At 53.3% G+C, this 20,359-nt stretch overlaps 2 protein-coding genes across 4 annotated transcripts in view; one reads left to right on the plus strand and one right to left on the minus strand.

The window, feature by feature from the left end:
* Nucleotides 1-13,414, minus strand: part of MAST1 (microtubule associated serine/threonine kinase 1) — a 28,950-nt gene extending 15,536 nt beyond the window's left edge. The window contains exons 1-8 of one of the 2 annotated variants that reach the window (XM_024994513.2): nucleotides 13,334-13,414; nucleotides 9,312-9,343; nucleotides 7,221-7,309; nucleotides 6,672-6,747; nucleotides 4,437-4,515; nucleotides 2,208-2,368; nucleotides 2,013-2,088; nucleotides 1,630-1,839 (exon numbers count right to left, since the gene is read on the minus strand). In XM_024994513.2, coding sequence (XP_024850281.1) covers nucleotides 1,630-1,839; nucleotides 2,013-2,088; nucleotides 2,208-2,368; nucleotides 4,437-4,515; nucleotides 6,672-6,747; nucleotides 7,221-7,309; nucleotides 9,312-9,343; nucleotides 13,334-13,372 — 762 coding nt within the window. In that variant the 5' untranslated portion in view covers nucleotides 13,373-13,414. Of the gene's footprint in view, nucleotides 1-1,629; nucleotides 1,840-2,012; nucleotides 2,089-2,207; nucleotides 2,369-4,436; nucleotides 4,516-6,671; nucleotides 6,748-7,220; nucleotides 7,310-8,976; nucleotides 9,168-9,311; nucleotides 9,344-13,333 lie in introns of those variants that run through there. The other variant, NM_001191528.1, reaches the window with a different exon arrangement.
* Nucleotides 13,415-16,353: 2,939 nt separating this feature from the next.
* RTBDN (retbindin) lies at nucleotides 16,354-20,061 on the plus strand. 2 transcript variants are annotated; one of them, XM_002688760.4, is made up of 6 exons: nucleotides 16,354-16,423; nucleotides 16,990-17,237; nucleotides 17,762-17,828; nucleotides 17,942-18,052; nucleotides 18,575-18,671; nucleotides 19,397-20,061. In XM_002688760.4, exons 2-6 carry the CDS (start codon nucleotides 17,069-17,071, stop codon nucleotides 19,622-19,624), a joined length of 672 nt encoding a protein of 223 aa, XP_002688806.1. In that variant the 5' UTR covers nucleotides 16,354-16,423; nucleotides 16,990-17,068; the 3' UTR covers nucleotides 19,625-20,061. The 2 variants fall into 2 exon arrangements, with proteins under 2 accessions (XP_002688806.1, XP_059744540.1); XM_059888557.1 differs by lacking the exon at nucleotides 16,354-16,423 and having other exon boundaries at nucleotides 16,481-17,237.
* Nucleotides 20,062-20,359: the final 298 nt, after the last annotated feature.

Here is a 20,359-nt window from a genome sequence, read left to right on the forward strand (position 1 = left end):
CATTACTCTGCTCGCATGTTCTTGTCTTCTATCGAACAGGCCATATATTAATTTCTCTATCATGCCCATCAAAGTCAATACTACAACCAACGATTGAAACCAGCTGGGTTCTAGCACTGAAAGCGCCGAGTTCTAACCCCTGGACTGCCAGGGAAGTCTCAGTGAAATTTAAATAAGGACAGGATCCCAGAGGGCTAAGCCAAGCCCTACTGGAAACTGATTCAAAAGAAAAAGTGTAGGGACTTCCCCGGTGGGCCCAGGTTCAATCCCTAGTTGGGGAACTAAGATCTCCCAAGCTGTGTGGTACAGCAAAAAAAAAAAAAACAAGTGGGGCAATCTTTATGTGTTTTTGTTTTTCAAATGATTAATGGTTTTAATAAAAATACAATTGATTAGTTTGTTTCCATTAAAACCAGGAAAGTAAAATTATAGAAAATTTTGGTTTAATTATAAAATATTTTAACTTAACATTAAGTTTTTTTTAAATATAAATTTATTTATTTTAATTGGAGGCTAATTACTTTACAATATTGTATTGGTTTTGCCATACATTAACATTAAGTTTTAACATATTTTCTTTTCAATTTGTTCAATCATTAATGTTCTAAAGGGGGGGGGAATCACCTGCTTCATCCTACTCTCAGTCGTAATGTCACCCAAGAAGGCAGCATTTGAGTAGAGACCTGCAGAGGTGAGCGAAGTTAAATTCCTGCTTCCTGGGGGTGGGGTAGGGATAAACTGGGAGACTGGTACTGATGTGCTTTCTGTACGCTAAGTCACTTCAGTCGTGTCCAACTCTCTGCAACCCTGTGAACTGTAGCCCACCAGGATCCTCTGTCCATGGGATTTTCCAACCAAGAATGTTGGAATGGGTTGCCATGCCCTTCTCCACGGGATCCTCCCAACCCAGGGACAGAACTCAAGTTTCTATGTCTGTTGCATTGGCAAGCAGGTTCTTTACCACCAGTGCCACCAGGGAAACCCCGTATATAAAACAGATAACTAATAAGAACCTACTGTATTGCACAGGGAACTCTACTCAATACTCTGTAATGACCTATATGGGAAAAGAATCTAAGAGTGTATATATGTCTATGTATAACAGATTCAACTTGCTGTACACCTGAAACTAACACAGCATTGTAAATCAACTATAAATCAATAAACATTAATTAAAACAGTGGGGAAAAAAATGAAAGAAACTTTGGCCAAGCCACGCTGCCTGTGAGATCTTAATTCCCCGACCAGGGATCGAACCTGTGTCCCCTGCATTGGAAGCGGAGTCTTAACCACTGGACCGCCAGAGAAGTTTCAAGAAACTTAAATTATTAATAGTACTGTCAGCATCACCATGTAATATTGTGAAAATCTTGGTATAACAATATAGTGATTTTGATAAAGGCAAAAGGTGCATTTTGTGGGGAAAAAAATGATTCCTACTTCCTCCATCAGATCTAGAGTTGGGATCTAGTCTTTCTCCTCCACTCTTCAGTCTTCGGCTCCACACCAGCCACTTGGCACATGTTAGGCGCCCCCTGAATGGATGTGGCGTGAAGGAAAGGATAGGGACATTGGGCCAGTTTTGGGGGTTCAGAGCCCGAGGTGGGGTTGGCCCCTCGGGGTACTCACGTCCTGCAGCAGCTTCTCCAGGTTTTCCTGCAGTTCGTAGAAGTAGACGGTGGTAATGAGGCCGTCGCGGGACTTGGTCAAGCAGTCTCGAGCCAGCTCGATGATCTGGTGGTGGATGAAGCTGAGAACGCCGTCGGCCAGCGGCAGCACGCTGTCCGGTTCGTAGGCGCGGGCGAAGTCGCGCAGCTTCTCTTCCATCTGCGCGGTGGCCTGCGGGAGGGAGGGAGGCAAGGCGGGGATGCCCGCGCGGGGCTCGGCCCGGAGGTTGTTTCTGCCAGGAGCCTGCACGCCGCGACGCCGGCCACCAGGGGGCGCGCGGAGCTAAGGTGAGCGAGGGCTCCGGCCGCCCCGCTTCCCTGCGGCCGCCCCCGGCCCCGCCTCACCTTCGGGAACCTCTCCTTGTAGACATGGTTCATCATCACGATTTCGTTGTCGTAGGAGGAGGGGGATCGCCCGGGACTGCGGAGAGAGAAGCCCATTGCGTCCAGCCCCTTCCCTCCCAAACTGCAGACGAGGGTCTCGCAAGGCACCAGCCCCCAGACCCACCAGGTTGTTCATGGAGGGGGAGGCAGACCCACCTGAGGCTCCGCGAGCGAGGCCGCACGGCAGGGGAGCGGCGGCCGCCATCCTCGTCTGTGATGCTCTCGGTGCTGCCGAAGTGTTTGGAGAGGAAATGGAGCTCATCCACGGTGGGCTGGTAGGGCAGCTGGTGCAGACGCTCCTGGGAGGAGCAGGAAGACTGGGGGGAGGGGCAGGGCCGGGGTCAGGTCACCACGGTCCCCCCACAGCTCGGGACCCTGGCCTGGGGCTCCCGCGGCTGGCGGGCCACTGAGCAAGGCCAGAATCTGGACCTGACTTATGATCCTTGGATCCCAAGGCCCAGCTTGGGATTCCTGGCGATAGACAGGGGAGCAGGGACACAGACATGAGTGTGGCCCGAGAGAGCCTGTGAAAACCCAAGTCAAGTCACAGACGCCTCTTCTGTTCAGAACTCTCCAGGGCTCCCACCTTACTCCTGGTGAATGCCTAAGTCCTCTCCATAGCCCACAAGGTCTTTTCAAGATCTAACCCTGTCTGCCACCACCTCCTCCCACTCTCGCCCCCCCCCCCCGCCCCCACACCCAACCTTCTCTGCTCCAACTGCACAGGCCTCCTTGATGGTCTTTGAACAAGCCAGGCACAGTCCTGCTTCCAGGCCTTTTCACTGACTGTTCCCTCTGTTTCTCCCACATCTACTATGGATCACTCCTCCAAGTCTTTGCTTTAAAGCCACATTTTAGGCATCCTCCTCTGACCACACCCATCGTTCTCTTTCGTTTCCCCAACTCGCTTCTTGCTGACTTCTTGTCTCCTGGCTTATTACTGTACATCTTATGACTTATTTGTTATTACTTTCTGCTCCTCCAGAGCAGGAACTTGGTTCTGCTTAGTCCCTGGTCCGGGCATGGTATGCAGTTGGGGCAATGACAGACCCAGACATCAGTGGAGAAACACAAGGACAGCCACCTGATTCTGCTGGCAGAATAATCTTTTTCCACATGACATCACTCACTTTCCTGCTTAAAACTCCCCACCCCGTCATTACCTATTAAAATAATCTCCTCAGTGTACATAATCTATGACATGTGTGCCTGTGTGCTAGGTCACTTCAGTCATGTCTGACTCTTTGGGACCCTATGGACTGTAGCCCACCTGGCTCCTCTGTCCTTGGGATTCTCAGGCAAGAATACTGGAGTGGGTTGCTGTGCCCTCCTCCAGGGGATCTTCCTGTCCCAGAGATGGAGCCTGCATCTCCAACATTGCAGGCAGATTCTTTATTGCCAAGCCACCGGGGAAGCCCAATATTTGACACTCAGAATCATAATTTCAAATATTAATAGTTCAGACTAAAATCTTCATCTAAAACAAAAAAACCTTTCTCTGGCTTCCCACCACATTTAGAATAAAATCCACCTTGCCACCCTGGCCAAGAAGCCACAGCGTGAGTGTTGCTGCCTGCATCACCTCCATTCTGCCACTTCCAACCCAAAGCTCCAGCCACACAGGCTATTTTCAACTTTCCCAATGTGTGAAGTTCTCTGTTGCCGCTAAGAGTTTGCACATGCTGTTCCCTCTTCCTGGAACACTCTTCCCTCCCTTCTTCCATCTGCCAACCCCCTGCTGATCCTTTGTCTTGGCTTCAATGCCACCTCTTCCAGGAAAGCTTCCTTGACCCTCCCTCCAGCTTAGTCAGGTGCCTCCCCTCTGCTGTCATCACCTTGCCTTATGCTACCCTCATCACAGCTCTGACCACTCCGGCACCCCAAGTTGTAAATGCCTTCTTACATATCTGACTCCTCCCATGAGGGCTCTGTGAATCCTTGGGCCCTGGTCCAGCTTGTAGAGCCCCACCTGCCACATGAAAGTCACGTGATAAATGTCTACTGAGCATCATACCAATGTATGGACAAGCGAACCAGAGAGGTCTGAAAGGAGGCAGACGGAGAGACAGACTTTGCGTATTGCGGTGGGTGAGCAAATGGTTCCAGGTGAAGGATGTGGCCTGGCCCTGGCCAGCTGCAAACACTTGGGCAAGTGGCTTAACACGTGAGCCTTAATGTCATTTATCTGTAAACTGAGTCCACAGTGAGTAGGAACCCCAAAAAGATATATTGAAGGTGGAGAACAGGACCTTGGAAGAGACTTGGAACATGAAGAGATGGACAGGTGACACCTTTGGAGAACTAGAGAAACCCAAAGCTCTTACTAAAGCCAGTCCAGTAGGCCCCCTGCGGCTCCCACCCACTGGCCCCGCCTGCCACACTCACCGAGACAGTGGAGCTGGGTGTGTTGGTGCCATAGCCAGATGAAGGGAGTGAAGCCAGAGACCAACGGCGTCCATCCGCCCTGGAAACCAGCCAACTTTCTCAGAGGCTGCCAGGCCCCATCAGTCCCCCCACTCCTCAAGGTGTGAGAGAAGCCTCTGACCATGGCCAGGGTTGGGGGGTGGGAGGATACATTTATGCTCTGAGATCCCTGAAGGCCCTCAGGGTTAAGGAGGTGAAGAAGAAATCTACCAGCCAGGCACCCGGGACCCAGAGCAAAGATCAGTCTCCTCTGCTCCTTCCCATGACCCTCATCCTCAAGCCAAACAAGCCCCCAGAGTAAAAAGTCCACTCAAGGAAGTCATCCCAGAGGGACCCCAAAAGATGACCCCTAGAGGATTCCCTCTGAGAAAATTCTCAGAGGAAGATCATTTGAGTCTTTTCAGAGAAGAAACTTCCCTTCCTCATAAGCACGTACACACTGACACGAGATCCCATAGACACAATCACTCTTCTGGCCATATCCAATCCTGTTACTAGTATGGTTGAGTTCACACACTGAAAGTCAGACACATTCACACCACGTGACTCTTCAGCATAGATACTCACAGGCATTCATTAGCTTGTGTATGTGTGTGTGTGTGCTCTAAGTCGCTTCAGTCGTGTCCAACTGTTTGCAGCCCCATGGGCTGTAGCCCGCCAGGCTCCTCTGTCCATGGGGTTCTCTGAGCAAGAACACTGGAGTGGGTTGCCATTCTCTTCTCCAGGGGATATTCCTGACCCAGGGATTGAATCTGGGTCTCCTGCATCGCAGGCAGATTTTTTACCATCTGAACCACCAGGGCAGCCCCTCACTGTCCCATTTGTGGACCCAAATATCACGTTTCCAGGCTAACACACAATCACACATGCAAAATAAGACCTACACTTACAAAGACACAAACAGAGAGACCTGGTACTCACACTCTGACATATACAGACACACTCCCCCACACACTCTAGTCTGTCACATTAACATGACACACACTGAAGACACCCTCTCGCACTCAGTCACACATTCAAATTCTCACAGGGCTACACACCCATTCACACTCCCACACAAATTACACATTCACATGCAGTCACGCATGGAGGTACATGTTTCCTCAGCTATTCACACACACATTTACAACCCTACCAGCACACAGTCACACACGTTCACTCTCACACCCATGGATCCATGTGCAGGCGTGGGCTGCCTCACGTATTCATGACCTCACACACACACACACATCCACATCAGCACACAGATTGCACTTTCACAGGGACACACATTCCCATGCACTGGACTCCTCTCCTCAGGCAGTGTCCTGGCTCAGCTCACCCTCCATGTAGGTGACCACATCCAGTCCAATATTTTCTGACTCCCCATTGCCCTCAGCTGAATTCCATGGTCGAGGGGAAACCCCCACCCTCCCAGAGGAGCCATCCTCTGTCCCCACAGTCTCCTGTGACTCCCCCCCACCAAAACTGTCACCAGCCTTTGCAGTGATCTGTGTTGCTTGCCCAAACTCAACTCCAAGGTTACAGAAGGGATGCGGTTCACCCCATACCCCAGTTCTCAGAACACAGTAGCTGTTCAGACGTTTTTAGAATGAATAAATTTCGATGAAAAAGAGATCCGCAAAACACCCTGGTGAATCCTAGACGTTTCCCCCTCAAAATCAAAGATTCTCTCTTCCTCCCCCGATTTTGCCAAAGCTCCTCAGAAAATTCATCTCAGGGACACTCCAGAAACCCACAGAACCTCCGGAGGGAAATCTGAGATTCCTCCTCTTGGGTCTTCTGGGGAAATAGCCCTAGGCGCCCTCCCCCACATCATGGACCTAGTCCTTCGATGGGTAGCAAGCAGTCTGAGCTTGCGCACTTCATCCCTGCTACCCTGTCCTGTTACTATGGGAACGCCTGGCCTGGAGAGCCAGGCTTGGGAGACGAAGACCCCGGGACCAAAGCGCAAGCGCTTTCGCTCCGCGGCAATGGAAGCCCCGCCCCTTCCCCATTCTGAACAGGCGACTGGCCTCGCCTTCTTGTGGTCCCGCCCCTAATGCTGGGCGCCTGTTCCCGCCAGGACTTTGGGGGCACTCTGCCGGTCCCTCAGGCTCTGACTCAGATGCAGTGATGAGGGGAACAGATGGTGGCCCAGACGGTGGCTGGGGAGGGTATGGCCAGGGTTTGGGGGCCCTGGGGAGAGGGACTCACCTTCGGGAAGAGGCAAAGGAGAAATGGGCTGGGGTGTTGGGGGAGAAGTTGCGGGGGCTGTCCAGGGGGCTGCTACCTGTGGCAGAAAGAGGGGGATCTTCAGGCCAGGCGTGGGAGGCAATCCCATCAGACCTCCTGATCCTCAAAGCGGGTTCCAAACAGCAGCTTGTCTCCTTAGTCTAATCTCACCCGTGTATGAATGGGCCATTTACCTTAGCTGTGGCCCCTCCCCAAAACATGTTTTGGCTACCAAGTCAGCCCAGCCCCTCCTCGGGTCGATCCCGCCTTTTTCTGGGGAGCCCCGCCCCTTAAGGATGGCTCCTCCTTTCTGCCCCATCCCCTTTCCAAACAAGCTCCTCCTGGGCCTCCGCACACAAATGCCCGTCCCTTTGCGGAACCGCCGAGCCCACACAAGGAGGGCCCCGCCCCTTGTCCAATCCAGGTCCTCTGTGTCCAAACTCTGGACCACCCCTCCTGTGGCATGGACACACTCCTTTCCTATGGCCCCGCCTTCACTAGTCTGGCCCGCAAACCCATCACCTGTCTTACCCAGGTGTCCTGGCAGGGGGGAGTGGGGTCGCGGCAGCGTGGGCGAAGTGCTGGTCAGGATGAGGCTTTTCCGGTTACTGGTGCGGCAGCTGCGGGGAAGGCGAGGCAGGGAGCCGGACCCGGCCGTAACCCAGTGAGTTTGAGGGTTCGACCCATCACCTTCCCATCTCAGATCCCTCCTACCTGTCTCCCAACCGAGTGGGTGCTCAAATGTGCCCCCAAAGGACTGCTCAGAGGAGGACTGTATATGGGAGAGGATGCATATGTGATGTGTTGGTGCAAGCCTCCTGGTGTGGATGGTTCACATGTGACCATGTATGGGGTGATAGTCATGTCCACGTGATACCAATGGAGATTCTCGTGTCTATGTGTCTTTGGGTCTTTGCATGACATTTGCTGTGTGGATCCAGGCGTGGCACCAGGTGTGTGAGTTCAGCACTGGGACCACTCGAGTGTGACATCATGTGTGACAGCCCTTGAGTTTATCTTGTGTGATGTGACCTGTGGCTTTGTGTGTCTGTCTGACACAGTCTGTCTAGCCACTTGTCCATGACTAGATGTGCCACTGTGGGCTGTAAAGTGTACCTCATGCATGATTTCTGCTGTGTCTATACTTTTGTGTAGCAGTTGGAGTCTGTATGAGACACTGTCCTTGTGTCCGAGTGTGATATTCACCATGTGTGTCCACGTATGGCATCTGTATATGTGTGATACAGCATATAGATGATCTACACCTCTCTATGTGTGTGAGTTTAACACCCTGTGACACTGGGCACATCTGAGCATGCCACCGTGTGTGACACAGATGAAAATGTGTGAAAACCTGTGGTACTGTGTGTGTGTCTCTGACTCTCTGGGTCATTCTGTCATCTGTGTGACACAGCATGTGACATGCTTAGGTGATATTGTATACTGTGACATTGCACAGATGTCATTGCCACATATGTGTCTCTGTGCATCTCAGATGGCACAGTTGTGTGTGTGTGTATCACCACACAAGTGACATCTTCCTGGGTGTACGCTGCACTGTGCCTGCAGACTTACTTGTCTGTGTGATTCTGGAAGTGTCCCTGCGTGTCTGTGCGTGCCTCTGACCTATGGCCACTGTATGGCTGGGAACTCGCGGCGACTCCCGGGTGTATCTGGGACACTAGGGCTGTTGTGTGTGTATGTGTGTGTGACATCATGTCCTGCGTGACTCTGTGTGTCACTATTTTTCATATGAGGCTGTGTTCTTTGGGAGGGGCGGCTGGGCTATAATAAAAGCCCCCCCCTTTCATTCTGCACCTCAGAATCCCAGCTTCCAAAGAGGGACCCTTCAGCCCCTCCACTCCCTTCACCCCCCGCCCAGAGCAGTGACTGAGCATATTTGCGCGGCCAGAGCACGCGGCATGGCGGTGAGGGGAGGCCAGGCTGGGGCTATTGTTCTGAGGGTGCTAAGCCCCCCACCCTCCCCTTCTTCCCCTACTTTCGCCCTCCGGCTTCGGGAACCCGCAGCACCAGCAGACAAAGGCGCCGCAATCCCCCACCAGGCGCAGCCCCCTCCCCCCGCGGCGATCCTTTCTAGCGTGCAGTCCCCCCGAGTCTCGGCCCACACTGCCCCCCATTTAGCCCCAACCCCGGCAGGAAGGCTCAGCGCGGGCACCTCTGGCGCAGCTGGACCTGGTGCAGCATCCCGGGCCCCGCCCTGCAGCAGCAGCAGGAGGGCGGCTTTGGGGGAAGGGCCGGGTCAGGGTCTGAGGGATCGGGGGTCTACCTCTTGGTCCGGCGGAACATACTGCCGCCAGGGAAGGAGGGCATCGAAAAATTGGAAAGCGCGATCCAGAGAGAGTCAGACATGACCCGGCGGCGGCGACATGGTGGCAGGTGCGGCAGCGGCAGCGGCGGCGCGGGGAGCGAGCGCGGGGCGGAGGCTGGAGCCGCAGCGGGCAGGGGAGGGCGGGGGAGGGGAAAGGCCTGCGGCTACCGCCCGCCAGGAGGGGGCGCTGCTGGGCACCAGCGCGCCTGGCCCCGCCCGCGCGCGCGCCTGGCGCCCCTACCCGAGCTGGAGAAAGGGCCATCAGCCCCGCGCATCTCTCCCCCAGGGCTCACCTGCTGCTTTTCCGGGGCAGGGGCAAATCTTTCTGGAAGGCAAAGGAGCAAAAGGATAGAGGTCAGCGAGGACCGACAGCCACTGCCCAAAAGCCCTGTGTCAGCCCCTTGGAGGGATAGAAGTCGGGTGGGACAAGTCCTTCATCAGCATCGTCACCAGCGCCTCGGCCTTGGGTTGAGGGATGGGATCCTGGGCAAAAAGTGCCAGGGTGATTCCTCTCCTGACCCCGAGAGACCAGCACAGGAGCCCCATATAGGACTCCTGAGTTGGCGTCTCAATGTGTGTTTTTGCAAATGAAACAGGAGTCGTTATCTGAAAAACATTTCTTGAGCACGTACTGTATGGCAGACCCTGGTGCTAGGCACTGGGGACACAGCAGTACATGAGACAAATAAAAATTTCTGCCCTTTTGGGACCAGTATTTAAAGGACAGAAGCAGACAACATTAATGTAGAAGTGAATGAAATAATTTTAGACAGAAATAAATGTTATGAATAAAATTAAGCAAGGTGGAATTTCCCTGGTGTTCCAGTGGCTAAGACTCCACCCTCCCAAAGCAGGGGGCCAGAGAGAACTAGATCCCATGTTCCACAACTAAGACCCGGTGCAGCCAAATAAAATAATTTTTATTTTATTTTTTTAGTTAAGCAAGGTGACGTAATGGGAAATGGCTAGGAGGGGAACATGAGGGCTAGAGGGCTGCTCTGTAGAGGTGACTTTTAAGTTGGTTGCTGAAAAATAAGTCAGTCATGGGAGGATCTGTGGAGAGAGCATTCCAGGTAGAGGCAGTTGCAAAGCCCTGGAGGCAGGAATAAACTTGGCATGCTCAAGCAGGAAAGGTTGAATGACTGGATGAATGAATGAATAAGCCCTCCACATCTCAGTAGCTCTACTCCACACTCAACCAGATTCACAGAATTGGGGTGGGGGTCATTAGCGGGGCTCAAAACTGAGATCTGAAATGGAAATCGGGGGACTTCCCTGGTGGTCAGGTGGTTAAGGCTCCAGGCTTCCACTGCAGGGGATGCGGGTTTAATCCCTGGTTGGGGAACTAAGATCCTACATGCCATGTGGTGGACCAAAAAAAGGGAGGGGGGAATCGGGTGATGGCTGGGTAGTCTTTTCAGTAATGGCAGTGATAAACATGATAACCATGGGTAGGTTTTAGTTCTGTCCACATTAGAAGACGTTTGCATTCTGTTTGTCAAGCACACAGGAAGCCACCACTGGGACCAGAAATTAGAGATCTGGACACTTTTCTGAGAGCACTGAAGAACAGAAGGGAGAAGCAACATCGTCTTCCAGCCAGTTCTGTGTCCACAGGCTAAGGTGAATAGAAGGGACTGGGTAGGGCTGCAAGTAGAAAGATTCAGATGAGGGTTTCAAAACCTCTTTAGTGGGGACTCCAGCCAGTCATCTGTCTGGTGGCACAGACAGTAAAGAATCTGCCCACAGTGTGGGAGACCTGGTTTCGATCCCTGGGTCGGGAAGATCCCCTGGAGAAGGGCACAGCAACCCACTCCAGTATTCCTGCCTGGAGAATCCCATGGACAGAGGAGCCTGGCAGGCTCCATAGGGTCGCAAAGAGTCAGACGCAACTGAAGCCCACCAACCAGGGAGAATTGAGGAATGTTCTAGGATCTTTCTAGGATCTCTGATATTAGAAAGTCCTGAGTTAGAATCCCAGCTTTACCACTTAAAACCTTGGCAAATGACCTTCCAATAGTTCATGCCTTCTAGAGGATTCTGCAGATGATGCAGGTGCCTAGCACCTTAGTATGCTGCCTAGCACACATAGTAATTGCTCAGTAAATATTAGATCATAGGAACATTGTGGATGTATATGCTGCATGGCAGAAGATGAGCCAGAGGGACCTCGCAGTCCCAAGTACAGAGGACAGATGGATGGTTGGGGTCAAAGGGCACACTGTCCAGATTAGTAGCTCTGCCATCCCGAGCCAGGGGTGACCAAAAATCTGTACCAGATTTTCCTTCTGTCTTTGCAGAATTAGCTTGAATGAGCCGCCCCTTGGACCAGCCTTGCCAGGCGACTGCAATGGCCCAGTCAAAACCAAGATCTGGATTTTCTGGCCATGGAGTCCGGTACTCAAAACTCAGAGACACTGTGGCCTATAAGGCTGAGCCCCAGGGCTCTAGGTGCTCTAAGTGCTACCCAGAAAAGTTTCGACTCTAGCCCCATCTGCTAAGCATAACTAAACATTTTAGCATCGAGGAAAGGGAAAATGTGGAGAGGCAGAGGATTTGGACCTCTGTGTCAGTGTGAATAGAGGCCACTTCCATCGCCAGTTACAAAACTGCTTTGCCCAGAGGATTCTGCATCTCCTTGGGATTAAAGGAGGGCCCTGCCGACAGGGCATTTGAACTTAGATTGCTATACGATCCGAATTCACACGCAGAAAACTTAGGCGCTCTACAGTTGTGGGACAGCTCCTAAGGGGTTGCACCAATGTGTGAGAGTGTAGTCAGGCTGCAAAGTGGTTAACCGTGCCAGAAGGGAGGAGGTTGGGGCAGGATCTCGGCGGAGTAGCTCGGCCAAGACAAGCTTTGGGAAGGATAGGTGGGTGAATGGGAGGATCCTGGGATAGGGGCGTGGTCTTGCGGGGAGAACGAAATCCCGCGTGGCACTGAGCCAATGGGAGTCGGCGCCGACCCAGGGGGAGGGAAACCCTAGGAAGGCTCCTCCCCTTTCCCCCTTTATTCCAGGACCCGACGGCGCGGACCCTATCTGGCTACTTCAGTACTTCTTCGGTCTTCGCGGCATCTCCCTTCCTTTTATTAGAACCCATTCTCCTAACCCAACCCAGGGATAAGAAGGGAATCAGAGGAAGACCTGAAGAGTCCATCTGGGCTGTGGTTAAAACCCAGGACTGGTTCCAGCATCATCCAGACGCCTGAAAAGTCCTTACCCTCTGAAATGACCCCTTCCAAAAATGGAAGAGGGCCCTGGGTGAGGGTTTGAATTCTCTCCTCATCTCAAGCTCCAGACTAGGGATGCAACCTGAGACTGGGCGCATTCTAGGCTTTACATAAATTCCTCCAGATTACCTAGCTTGGGGCTGTGCGTCAAGGAGACTCAGAAGAACCAGATGCCAGGCAGGCCTTAGGGTGAAGTTTTGATCAATTTTCGCTCTGGAGTTAGTTTGGAGGCAACACCGAACCCCCATATTAACCCTTAAAAGTGCATGCTGCGGACCAAATAGAACCCTTCTCAACTTCAGAATCCTCACCCATCTAGGAGGTGGGAGTTCCCCGCACTCCACAGCAAACCTCAGTATCCCACTCCGTGCAGTGGACCCACATTTCCTGCGCCTGCGCAGCCTGGAGACCAACATCTTCTAAGGCTGCAAGGAGCTAAAAATCGCTCCCGCCCACCCACAAGCTGGGCTGGACTTGAGGATCGCGGAGTGGGGGCGGGGGTAGGGTAGTGTTGTAGTGAAGAGGGGTGGAATGAAGGGTGAGGAGGAAGACTGTCTAGATCCCTGTCCAATTAGGGCAGTAGGAAGAATCTCGGTGGCCAAGCAGGTCCGTGGAGGTCGTAGGGGGTCCCCATGACTCAGAAAGGGACTCCTGGGGTAATGAGGGGCGAGGCTGCAACACAAACATGTTTACCGCTGCTGCGGCACCTGCAGCCCCGGGGGGCGCGAGCCCTGGGGCAATAACTTTGCCCTGCACCCCCTCAACCCGAGCCTGGCCGAGCACCAGGGCAAAGATCTCAATCCCAGCCCCCTATCTCCTCTGAAGGGTCAGGCGCCCCTGGGCTATCCTCGAGGGAGCGCTAGGCTGCATGCCCCTCCGTTAGATCCCTGGGTTCCCGGGCAGAGCCTGAGGGGCGGGGTCCCCAGCGCGGCGGGACGCGCAGCCACCGCGTTCCCCCCGGGTAGCTTCCCGAGGCCGTGGGAGGGGGTGCCTGGGCCCACCCCGGCGTTAAGTTCTCCCGCCTGCTGCCGGGCTCCGCCCCAGGGCGCCGACCCCTTCCCATCCACCCGGGGCCGCCGCATACCTGCAGCCTCCGGCGACGAATCAGGCCGGAATCGTCCATGGCGGCGGCGGCAGCGGCTTCGGCCCCCGGGAGGGAGGTGGGAGGCGGCGGCAGCGGCGGGAGGAGGGAGGCGGGAGGGAGTGAGAAGCCGCGGGGACCGCGGCGGCGGCGGCTGGGGCGGGGGGGGGGGGGGGGGGGCGGGGGTATGGTGGGGGGGAGAACCGGAGGGAGGTGGCGGGGGCGGAGCAAAGTGGGGCGGACCCGGCACCGTCACTGCGTCTGGGCGCCCGAGCCCGGCCTTGGCCGAGGCTGCCCGCGATGGGGGAAAGGGGGTAAGCGTGGGGGAGGAGCCTCCAGATGCCCCCAGTGAAGTCAAGCTACCGTGAGACCCCCGTAAGGAAAGACATGCCAGGGGAGAGACGTGCTCGTGGGTAGGCGCCCAAAGCAAGAAACACCCCAAGGGAGACAAGCTCACTAAGATACATTCCCTATGCAGACAACTCCCTCCCTGCAGTGATCCCCTCAGAGAGACATTCCCACGGGGAGGTAGTCCCCGCAGGGAGGTCCTCTCCAATCAGGAACTCCTTTCACCCTGACAATCATTTCTGAAACAGATGGTCTCTGAGAGGTGACACTTCCTTTCAAAAGCCCACCCTCCAAAGAAGAGACATTTCCATAGAGAAGGACCCACGCCAAGTTATTTCACTTGGGGAGCCTGGTGAGGGTACCCTCAATGAATGACCCCATAAAAGCCATAGTCTCTATGAGAAATTGCCCCCATCCACGAGACTTTATATCCCAAGGACAGTCTCTTACAGAGTGTATCTGCACTGAGGAGACCCGTCCTCACAGGAGATCCCCCCTCAGAAAAACACTTACAGACATATATGAACCCCCTTCCCAAGCAGAGACTCCACGGGGAACCCTGCCACCCCCTCCCCCAGCGATCCCCTCCCTCATCGTTAGGATTAAGAAGCCAAGCTAGGCTGGGCTGTATTTATAGGAACGATTAGCTGGTGGATGGGGAGAGGGGGCAGCGGGAGCGATTTTCACCACTCCCCCGCAGTGTTACTACTGCTGAGGCCAAGCCAACAATGCTTCCCAGAGTTGGAGTGGAAGCCCCCACCCCAACGTTGACATTGGGGGGGCATGGCGGGGTGGCGGCTTCCCAAGGGTCTCAGCCCATAACTTTCTCGAAGGCCCTGGAGGGCGCGGTCACTGGGCCGGAGCGACCTCTGACAGTCAAAGTGAGCTATTTCGAAGTCTACTTCTTGGTGTTCCCCAGGCGCTTTTCTACTCATCTCTGCGCCTTTGCCTGAGTTGTCTTGATCTGTTTCTCTCTGTCTCTGTCGGCATGTTTGTGTTGCCATCCCGTCGAGTCTGTTCCTCGCACTTCTCTGTCCTAGGTCGGGACATTTCTCTTGCCCCCGATTCAGCCTGCAGCCTAGGGAACTCTCCGTGGTGCTGATCTGAAGCACTTCTGTCCGTCGTGCTGAAATATGAGTGCAGGGTTGGGGGCGAAGGTCAGGGGAAAGGAAGGGTTATCGGGAGTCACAGCCTAGAAAATGGACAGATATGACCCACGAACACCCTGGACTACCCCAAGATGGAGCGGGTGAGGGCTAGGTCCACCGGATACTGGTTGCTGAAGCCAACAGCGTGTACCCATGCAGCGGCCAGGAGACAGTGCCTCTTGATTCATTTATTCAACAGGTATTGAGCACCTACTGTGTGCAAAGAAGTGGTTTGGATTTTGGGAGTACATCCATAAAAGATACAGACAATAACTCTGCACTAGTCTGAGACGAGAGGGAAAGAGATTGTGGTAGTGGTCATTGGTCTCGAAAACACATGCACACTCTACGAGCACAGGCACACACACACACACACACACACACTGCAAACTTACACATGAACATAAACATATGAACACATGCTCAACAAACAGACTCGCATACACCTATTAACACATTCTGGAAACACTCCACAAAAACATACATTCTGCAAATACACACACATACAAACACATACGAAGCAAACACAGAAACACATATACACACAAACTGACATTCTGCAAACATACATCCAAACACATACTTAGAAAACACAGACATACACACACTCAGCAATGCAGGCACACACAACACATACAAACACAAGCATATGCAGGCATACACACAACCATAATCCAAACCAAGGGAAGCTCAGCTGCACACAAAATACAGTATGCAAAATACAGACACATTATCCTCCCAGTACAAAACATGGACACACATCCACATACTCATACACTCACTGGAAGGTTGTTTTTCTTTCTTTCTTTTAGTTTTAGTTTATTTTGGAGGGCTGTTTTACTTATTGGACACTGCCAGTAAACTGTCAGCTCTACGAGGATTGAGATTTTCATGTCTTAGTCAAAACATTGCATCCCCAGAAGCTGGTATGCCATAAGTGCTCAATAAATGTTTGTTGAATGAATTGAGGGGATGTTTGCAGGGGACAAAAATTCACAGAAACTTCAGAGGGGGCATGCACACACACATTTTAGAGAAAGACAAACACTGTCTCCACACATGGTACCTCCATATTCACTCATTGTCAACATTCATAGTCAACAATTTTATCCACCAACCTATTCACAGTATTTCTGCAGGATACCTACCCTCATCCTACATCCCTCTCCCCAGCATTTATTATCTGACTCTTACTCAACTGGACACACTAGGCTTGGAACATTTACAGACCTCCTTACCCAGATTTTGAACATACACACACACATATGCACACAAATCCAAGAGATTTGCATAAACATACCCTCACACAACAAACACATATAAACCCTCAGTACATACACACACACACACACCCTCATCCAAAACACACACACTCTTCACACATACAGAGTTTAAGTCACAAGCTCTACATAAAGACAAACACAAGGATATATACACACCAGCCCCTGATCCTTTGGTCTTTGGTCACCTGGAGCAGAGGGAGGGGCTAGGGAAAACCACTCCCCTGCATCAAACCACGCCCCTTTCAGCTGTCGGTGTTTCTGGATTTGAGCCTGAGGTGTCTCAGCAGCCGCCTAGACTGCAGTTCAACTAACAGGTGAGAGGTGGCCAGAAGTGGCCAGAGGAAGAAGAGAGGGGGAAAGAATTGCCTTGACTTCACAGACCCCCAGTTTCCCCTGCCCTGGGGACTTTGGATCCTAGGGGCAGGACCCGAGTCCTGCCACAGTCAAGGTTGGCTCCAAAGGTCTAGCCCTGGGTGTCAGTTCCTAAGCCGATTGTAGGCCGAGAGAGAGAAGGTGACCATGAAAGGGGCCAGCAGGGATCAAGCGGGAAGGAGGGAGGAGACTGGGCAGAGGACAGGATGGAATTACTGGACAGAAGAGGGGACTGGAAAATCCGGGAGGTCCCCTTAGAGGATGGAGGAGGTTGCCTGGGGTCCTGTGGGAGATTGTCTCAGGGGAGGGAGATGGGGAACCATGGTCAAACAGGAGTGAGGTCATTTGCACCTGAAGGGATGGACGGGACATGAGCCCCCCATGGGGGGCTCCTGGGTCAGAGGCAGGCCTTGGTGGCCCCGGGGGAATTGAGAGTGTTTGGCTATTGCTTCCTCATCAGCTGCCCATTCTTTTGTCTGCCTGGCATTGTCTCCTGGCTATGCATCAGGACAGTGCCACCCTGAGCTACCAGAAAGGGACAACTGAACCTCACCCTGCATCCCAGCTACCTCTCATCTCAGGAGGACATGGCCTGCAGGGGTCGCACTCGACCCAGGGCCTTGGCCTGGGCCCTGCAGCTGACCCTGGCATGGATGCTGTTGGGGGCTTGTGGAGGGAGCCACCCACTCCCAGCTAGATCACAGAGACACTATAGGCTGGCGACCAATCTGGGCACAGACCAACTGCACCTGGAAGGTAAGCATTCCAGATTATGCCTAAGCTCTAACATCTAGAAACCTCAACTCAACCACAACAATGCCAGAATTTCCTTACCAGAGGGATTTAGGGTGACTGGGTCTAGTGGTGATTAAAGAGCACAAATTGCCTAGATTCAAATCCCAACTGCCTCTTCATAGCTGTGTGACCCTGGGCGAGTCACTCAACCTTTCTGAGCCTCATATGGACCATTAGGAAAGGAGGAGAAATAACAGATCTACCTCATAGGGCTGCTGTAAAGGAGTATATGTAACCATATGAGAACTTACATCGCTGCCAGGAATGTAATAAATGACAAGTTGATTTTGATTTGTGGTTATTACTAATTGAAGCTACATTTACATCCCAAGTGAAGTGTCTTTAATTTTTATGTTTGGGAGGACTTACATAGTTAGGATTTCCCAGTTCAGAGGGACCCCAAGCCTTGGTTCCTCAGCTCTACCTGAGGACACAAGACTGGAACTCACTGGAGTCCCTTTCTCTGTGGCCCTCTTTTCCCTCAGAGATGAACCCACCAGAGGCATCGGACTCTGGGCTCGTCCCAGTGCGCTGTGGGGAGCTGAGCCCCAGGTGAGTACACCCACCTCGGGCGTGTCTCTGGGTTCTTTGCTCCAGTTGCCCCAACTAGGGGCCAAAGCCCTTGAGCATCCTGACCTATCCGTCCTGTCTCTCTCGATGTCCAGGTGCGAATCCTTCCTGGTACACCTCCAGGCTGCCCTTCGCAGTCGTTTCCACCTGGTGCTCTTGGGGGTACGCCAGACGCAGCCGCTGTGCTCTGAGCTCTGCGATGCCTGGTAGGAGAGGCGGTGTCTGAGGGGCGTGGCCTATAGTTTGGGCGGGGCCAAACGAGGTATCTGCCCCTTGATCCTTCGGGCACCTGAAGGGGCGTGGCCTGAGTCCCAAGCCTCTAAATCTAAAGGACGAGGCATTGTGTTTGAGGCTAGGTAGAAAGCGGCAGAGCTTGTGGAAACCCTGGCTTCTATGATTGGCAGTACGGAGGAGTAGCCTTCCGTGGAGCTGGCTTTTTTTTTTTTTTTTTTTTAAGGGTAGGGTCTCTTGATTGAGAAGAGGAGCTAAAAGGGTGACTGGCCTGGAACAGATAGTCTGAGGCCGGCAAGAATGAGTTCTCAAGTGACAGAGTCCTGGGTAAATGCAGAGAATATGGGGCGGGTTGAAATCTAGGGAATGGTTTTTGTAGGAGCGTGGTTCTAAGAGGCGGGGCCTGGATCTGGTAAAAGACATATGGGGCAAAGCCTTGGAGAGCAGGAATCCTACTAGCTTTTCTCCACCTTCTTCTCTACACACACCATTCCCAGGTTTGCCACTTGCGAAAGTGATGTCATCTGCAGCCCGACTTGGCTCCCACTCCTAGAAAAGAGGGGCTGCGAGCCTGGCTGCACTACTTACAGGCAGGTGAGCATGGGGCAGAGGAACCAGGGAAGAGACTGACACCTACCTTTACTGTGTCCAGGGTTAACACGTCTAGGTCCCAGAGTCTGGACTGGCATGGCACACCGAAACCCCCTACTCCCACCCTTTCCCCTCCCACAGCCCAATCTCCATAGCAGGATATATCTATAGCATTCCTAAGGTCCACTGAGTACAGATTTGCCCTCTCCCTAACCTCTGCTTATCTTGTGGCTCAGATGGTAAAGAATCTGCCTGTCAATATCGGATACCTGGGTTCGATCCCTGGGTTGGGAAGATCCCCTGAAGAAGGGAATGGCAACCCACTCTAGTATTCTTGCCTGGAGTATTCCATGAGATACAGGAGCCTGGCAGATCACAGTCCGAGGGGTCACAAAGAGTCGGACACGACTAAGCGACTAACGCACACACACACAAACACACAAAGGATGGTCTCTGCTCTAGGCCCATCCACAGTCCAGGGGAAGGCCCAGAAATCGGAGTCTCCTTCCCCAAGGCCTCAGTCTTAATCTGGTTCTCCCCGCGCCGGAGCCCCCTGAGACCCCCGTTACGAGCTCGCCCTCCCCATGGCCTCACCCCCACTATGGTCCTGCCCCCTAGACTCTCGGGAGGACCCAGAAGTGAGAATAGCCTGCCCTAAGATCTCGCCACAGCCCCCTGGGTCTCTAGACTCCACCCACTCAGGTCCTGAGTCCACTCCTTCGCCCCAGACTTTTGCAGACGGAGCGGAGCTTTGCCGCTCGCTTCTGGGCGACGCGCTACCAGTGGCGGATCCCGGCTCTGGTCACTGCCTCAACATTTCCGTCTCGATGTTGCCGCGTCCCAGACGTGCACGAAGGTCCCGGGGAACCGTTTTCCCGCGCTCCCGCCGCTCTCGCACCGGGATCCTGGACTCCGCGAGCAGCGGGAGTGGCAGTGGAAGTGGCAGCGGCCCCTAGGGGGCGCCCGGCCCTAAATGGAAGATACGCTTCCTCTCCTCCACCCCCGACCCCGCCCCTCAAGACAGCCAGCGTCCCATTCTTGTCCCTCTCTGCCTTCTAGTTTCCAGAGTCCCATCCTTCCTCCCTAGGTCCCCAAAGACTCGCCCCTCCCCAGATTATTTGAGAAATAACCCACGTGTATTAATAGCTCATTTTTTCCCACTACCCCCTAAATAAACTTTGCAGTTAGAGCACGTGATGTGGCTGCTTCTTGGGGGAAATGGGTGGAAAGGATAGTTGCCAGAAAGCGTCTCTTGAATCCGCAGGTCCTAAAGCTAGAGCGACTGATTCGTGCGAGCATGTAAATGAGGGCTGGTCTATACCCTAGAGCATCGCACAACTTGGAATATCTCGGATGCCAGAAATGGGGAGGGGTCCAGAAGAAGGACTGACAAGAAGAGGTGTGCTCACCCACAGGGCGCCACCAGTTCCACCAAGCTTCTTGATTTGTACAGAGCTCCAGACACCCTTTTATGGCATTCACCTCTGATTAAGAAGCCCAAGAGGTGTCTTCTTTCCTTCCTCCATTTCTCCCAAATGCCCTTCCTGGGGACTTCTCTGGTGGTCCAGTCGTTAAGACTCTTGAGTTTCCATTGCAGGGCTCCACCCCTGGTCCGGGAACTGCACACTTCGAGGTTCAGCCAAAATAAATGCAATTCCTGGACCTAAAGCAAAGGACTGGACTCAAGACTC

The sequence above is a fragment of the Bos taurus genome, chromosome 7 (assembly GCF_002263795.3).
Source record: "Bos taurus isolate L1 Dominette 01449 registration number 42190680 breed Hereford chromosome 7, ARS-UCD2.0, whole genome shotgun sequence".
Lineage (NCBI taxonomy): Eukaryota > Metazoa > Chordata > Mammalia > Artiodactyla > Bovidae > Bos > Bos taurus.